Genomic DNA, 5,736 nt, shown 5'->3' with positions numbered 1-5,736 from the left:
ATCATTCTTGAGGCTTGTTAGTCCCTGGGAACTATTCCTAAGCTTCTGTGCCCAAGGATAGTGGTCTACCACTTTCAGCAACTACTACACTTCTGTGTTTTTTTTTTTTGTTTGTTTGTTTTTAGATAATGACTTGTATTTTCATGATGGGACTGGCTTTGAACAGTGGTCTTCAGATCTCAGACTCGCGAGTAGCTAGCTAAGCTTATTCAGCTTCTGAGTAGCTAGTTAAAGTCTGCTGTTCTCTATAGTTCACTGCTCTTTTATTCTTTTCCTGAGGTATTCACAAGCCTAAGTCATATTTATGTCTAGTTGCTTTAAAAAACATACTCTTTCTGCTTGACACTAGGGGATCCCATGCATACTCTTAACTACTTAGGAGGCTTGAGAACAGAACCCAAGCCAAAAGTTTAGTGGACTTATTTCTCAATCTATAGCTGGGTGAATTAGATCATTTCCACCATCTAGCACTATCTAGAGACTAAAATACAACATTCTTGATTTCTAGGTCAAAATAGCAGAAATCATATTCTATCCCTTCACTCAACACTGCACTGCCTGGGGACCCTATCTCTGTTTAACACTGTCTTACTGAAAGAATGACCTCCCTAATTCCTGATGGCAACAGTCTGCAGGTCTTATATACCAATCATTTCCACATTGTAGCACACCTAAATTGTTTACTATTAGAAGTTTTTTGATTGCTTTTTATACCCAACATTTTGCGAGAAAGGTACTACTTTAAAATGCTATTAAAGCAAGACTGATATAAAAATCACCTTTGACCCCAGATAAATATTTTACCTTTCACATACCCAAAAATGCAGACTGTCCTATCATTAATGTTAGGAATGAGAGGATAAAAAATCATAAACACCAAGACCTAAGCATGAATTAAAGCTTTTCCAACTTCTGAATAGAATTGGTTTAAAAAGACATAAAGGGTTGGAAGGTGGCTCAGTGGTAGAGCGCTTGCCGTGCATGCATGAGGCACTGGGTTTGATTCCTCAGCACCACATAAGCAATAAGAAAAAAGCTGGAAGTGACGCTGTGGCTTAAGTGGAAGAGAGCTAGCCTTGAGCTGAAAAGTTTTTTTTTTATAATATTATTTTATTTTATTTGAGAACATACTGTACAGAGGGGCTACAATTACATGGGCAGGATAATGCATACATTTCTTACCAAGCATTGCAGCCTCCTCCTTTGTTTACCCTTCACCTCCCTTCCCAGCCTCCCCCCTCCCCCCACCCAATTATACCCCCCTCCCCCCCCCACCGACATTGCAAAGCTGGTTTTGACATGACATTTTGTACTTCTCATTGTTGCAACAGGTCCACCTGAATCCTTAAACGACTTATTTGCCCCCATCTCCTCCACATGTTATACTGACATCAAATATAGTGAAAGCGGGGGTTACACTGTGGGGGAGGGACATACAAAGCAACAAAGAAATAATCTTAGAAACATATGCATGAAAGAAACGAAAACATTAAAATACATATTTAAGGGTTCATTTTCCTAACATCACATTATCTGACCTTTTCTGCTTAACTCATACCTATACTAGATATTGCAAATAAGGGAAACCATGGGACCTATGCTTCTTTGGGCCTGGCTTACTTCACTTAATATTATTTTTTCCAAGCCTTTCCATTTCCTAACAAATGGGGAAATGTCATTCTTTCTGATGGAGGCATAGAATTCCATTGTGTATATATACCACATTTTCTTGATCCATTCATCTACTGAGGGGCATCTGGGTTGGTTCCATATCTTAGCTATGGTAAATAATGCTGCAATAAACATAGTTGTGCTGGTAGCTTTAGTGTGGTCTTGTTTGTAAACATTTGGGTAAATGCCCAAAAGTGGGATTGCTGGATCATAGGGGAGATCTATGTGAAGTCTTTTGAGGAACCTCCATACTGTTTTCCAAAGTGGTTGAACAAGTTTTCATTCCCACCAACAATGAAGTAAGGTTCCTTTCTGTCCACATCCCCTCCAGCATCTGTTGTTGTTAGAGTTCTTGATTTTTGCTGTTCTAACTGGAGTGAGGTGATATCTCAATGTTGTTTTGATTTGCATTTCTTTTATGGCTAGGGATGTTGAACATTTCTTCATGTGTCTATTGGCCATCCTTCTTCTTCAGAGAAGCTTCTCTTTAAGTCTTTCACCCACTTATTTATTGGGCAGTTGTTTCTTTGAGGATTTGTTGTTGGGTGGTTTAATTTTTTGAGTTCCAAGTATATTTTAGATATGAGACCCTTGTCCGTTGTATGGCTAGTAAAAATCTTCTCCCAATCGGTGGGCTTTCTATTGATCTTGCTAGCTAGCGCCCAGGCCCAGAGTTCAGGCCCCACTACCAGACTCCACTCCCTAAAAAAGACATCAATACTACTACATTTTTTCAAAATTTCTTTTTTTTAATATTTATATATTTATTTATTTATTGTATTTTCCCAGGAAAAGAAAGGTAAAGGAAGAGTCAGTATGTGGTAAAAAAAATGATTAGAAAGGGGGAAAGGAAGTACTCGGGTACAGCACAAATCAATCATGAAATAAAACACCCCAGTACTGGTATCATAAAAGCCCAAGGGAGATTTAGTCTTCAGGGATCAGAGAAAGGACAGACAAGTACACACTTTCCCATCCTCCCTCCCCATAAATTCAAGTTTTCTCACAAAGCTTTGGTTTCTAGCAGTAAACATGGCGTTACATTCGTCCGTCTTCCATTAAACAATCTTGTGGTCACTTTGACATAACTTTTCTTGCACCTGTTTACAAGTTCCTGAGTGACTTGAACATATATTCATATTCCCTTTCCTGGTCTCCTGACCCCACTTTCTACATGGAAAGCCACATTGATTTTCTCTAGTATTACAGAACAAACAGGTTTGGTCACAAATGTCATATTTGATGAGAATTACGTATAAAAAACATGGCTTCAGGTTGGGAACAAGGTGGGTGTGTGGGGGGGGGGTGGAGAGTTTGGAGCCCTAGCATCTTCAGAATCTTTGCATAAGTCACATAAAAGTTGAAGAGACATTCCAAGAGTCATCTGTGTACGGGCATGTAGGTTTTCTTTTGAGGGAGAAAAGGGTAGAGGATAGGGACTTATTATTATTTTTACCAATGAAGTTCTTGTCCAAAATGGGAAATAGGGGAAGTGAGGGAACAAAAGAATAACTGGTTCAAGATCCTCACTTTAGAAGGTCCGCCAACTTAGCTTCAGATCCTTTTGTCTAGTGCAGAACCTTCTGTCAAAGATGCTTTGGTTAATTTTCTCAATTCTAAAAGAAGTTTGTAAACAATAAAACCCCCAAAAGAACATGGAGAAAAGACCCACACATTATTATTTACACAAACTAGGCCACCTAGCCAATGACCAACTCAGAAACTCTGTAAAGTCCTACAGAGCCTAGACAAATACAATTAACTAGAGGGCGGCAGCATTTGTGGGGAGACAAGAAACTAGGATCAGACACACATCACCCAATGCATTCTATTGCATTTGTCCCGTTTCAACACATGAGGTAGGTTTGCGGTGACTCACAGCATGTAAACGAAACCTCCTTTTTCTCCTTTAGCTAACAACACTATGAACAATTATGCAGCAGGGCAGGACACGCGCTCCAGAGAGAGGCCTTCACTTATGGTTTTCCCTGGAAGCCAAGACTGAGGATTTTGGTCCTTGCTTTTTATAGATCCATCCCTGCATGGCTAGTACAAGGTGGACACAAATCTGTGGTCTTAAAAGCCAAACATATCAATTCCCATTTCTTAGAGGAAAAAAAATTCATATACAGTTACTTGCACAGTAATCCCAGGCTAACCTAGTGAAGGATAGATGTGGTATATGGAAAGAAAACAAATCGCATAGCCATAGGATTAGACAATCATTACTAACCTTGGCTTCCTCTTTGGGCGTCTTCTACCTTGTCTGCACCACCGTTTCCTGTTTAGACTAATTTCCATTCTTCCAGCAGAAGGAGAACAAGTCATGGGGCAACCCAATTAAAAGCCTAGTCTCCCATGAAACATTTCCAAGGGTTGAGGGGGTTTCAAGAGGACTCTATGGCAGAAAAGCCAGCTCTAACTGGCAAAAATGAAGTAGTTCAATAGGCTATGCACTCCAAATGGTTGCTCTCCATGGTGATAGAAACAACAAACTCTTCCTGCTATGCCGACCTGGAGCTTTTGCCCATTTATCCCTGAGATTGCTCATGTACCTGAGAACACAGTGCAGGAAGGAGGGCCTTAAGATTAAAATCTATAAAAATACAAAACCAGAATATTTATAATAAGAAAAAAATTAAAATGCACAAGATATGTCATTCGCACAGATACTGCAGGCTTGGCATACTGGAGAAAGCCGGGACCCAAAGTGCAGTTATCCAAGGGAACAAGTAAATTACAATCACATTGGCCCAGAAATGGGGGCGGGAGCGGGGAGAAGCTCAGAGCAGCAGGTTTGCAGCCATTCCCTAGTCACCCATGTTGCCTGTCATCACAATCCAATTCCTGGACCAGCTCTCCCAGCACTAAGGCTCAAGATAGGGTGATGAGGAAACAAGATGTGCAGGGGAGGAGATGGTGGACAGGCAAAAAACAAAACAAAACAAAACAACCCTGCCTTGCTCCTGATGGGTCCTCCTACCCGGGGTACTACACTTTGGGGATTTGGGCCCATGGATCTGCTGGTCTTGTGCTTAATTGTTTCACACCCTGGGAAGAGAAATAGGACACATCCTTCTTTAAAGGAACAACTTGCCAATCTGGGTCACTTTTACAAGCTGGAGGCTGGGGGGCTGGGAGGGGAAGCATGTAGGGCAGGTGAAGCTTATCATATAAAGTACGCAGGTTTCAAAAGTGGTTGCCCCAAAGCCCCTCACTTGAATTGGGATAGACCATGATGGGATTCCTATGCATCACCCCTTCCCCTCATCAAAAGAGAAGATGGGGTAATGCTGGGACATCCTGGCCTGAGACATATGGAAGTGCCAGCTACTCGCCAACCAACCCCATATCCCCACTTTCTCCACTTTGCCAATTGATGCCAGCTCCTTGAAACTTCCTGCTAGCAAGAGTAGCCGCCCTCGGCTCTGGTGGCTCACTTTTGGGCCTTGGGGAGCAGGGCAAGGCTATGGATCTTTTCTTCTTCTTCCCTAAAGTAGGCAGGTTTTCCCTGGGAACTGGGGATCTGCTGAGCCTTCAGTGGACAGGAGGCCACCATGTGGTTGATGCTTTGGCAGAAGTGGCACTTCTTGGGCTGTGGTGGCTGCTTGCATTCCTTGGCATGATGGTCTAGACCACCACAGTTGTAGCACCTGTCTCCTTTGGATCTGTGCTTCTGCATGTTCTTCCCCTTTGGCCACTTCTCATTCCCAATACAGAACACCCCACTGGGCCCAGTGACTCGGATGGATTCTAGGCCTTTGGCATACTTTTTAAAGTTAAACTCCACAGCCTCTCCCTCCCTCAGGCTCCAGAAGCCCTCCAAGTGCAGCTTACATGGTGCACAAAGACGTCCACTAGGAGGTAGAGAGAGACCCTGGGGTGGGCTGTCATGGATAGGAAGCCAAACCCCATGCATGTTGAACCACTTACAGATGCAGCAGCCCAGTGCAGCAGCTGAGGCTCCTCGGCCGCCTGAGCGGCATCCGATGGTGCCTCCTTGGGCGCCTTCTCCTCCCCCTTGGCACAGCCACCTGCCAACTGCTGGTTGGACACCAACCCCAT

The 5,736-nt window shown here is 42.9% G+C and overlaps 1 protein-coding gene across 1 annotated transcript; it reads right to left on the bottom strand.

Moving 5' to 3' along the window:
- Positions 1-5,107: 5,107 nt before the first annotated feature.
- LOC138831306 (protein lin-28 homolog A-like) lies at positions 5,108-5,736 on the bottom strand. Its single transcript, XM_070028423.1, has 2 exons — positions 5,605-5,736; positions 5,108-5,503 (listed from the first exon to the last, which is right to left on the bottom strand). Exons 1-2 carry the CDS (start codon positions 5,734-5,736, stop codon positions 5,108-5,110), a joined length of 528 nt encoding a protein of 175 aa, XP_069884524.1.

This window comes from Dipodomys merriami, unplaced genomic scaffold, assembly GCF_024711535.1.
Source record: "Dipodomys merriami isolate MVZ:Mamm:240054 unplaced genomic scaffold, mDipMer1.0.p SCAF_1914, whole genome shotgun sequence".
NCBI classification, from domain to species: Eukaryota; Metazoa; Chordata; class Mammalia; order Rodentia; family Heteromyidae; genus Dipodomys; species Dipodomys merriami.
This window is presented reverse-complemented; position numbering and strand designations above follow the sequence as displayed.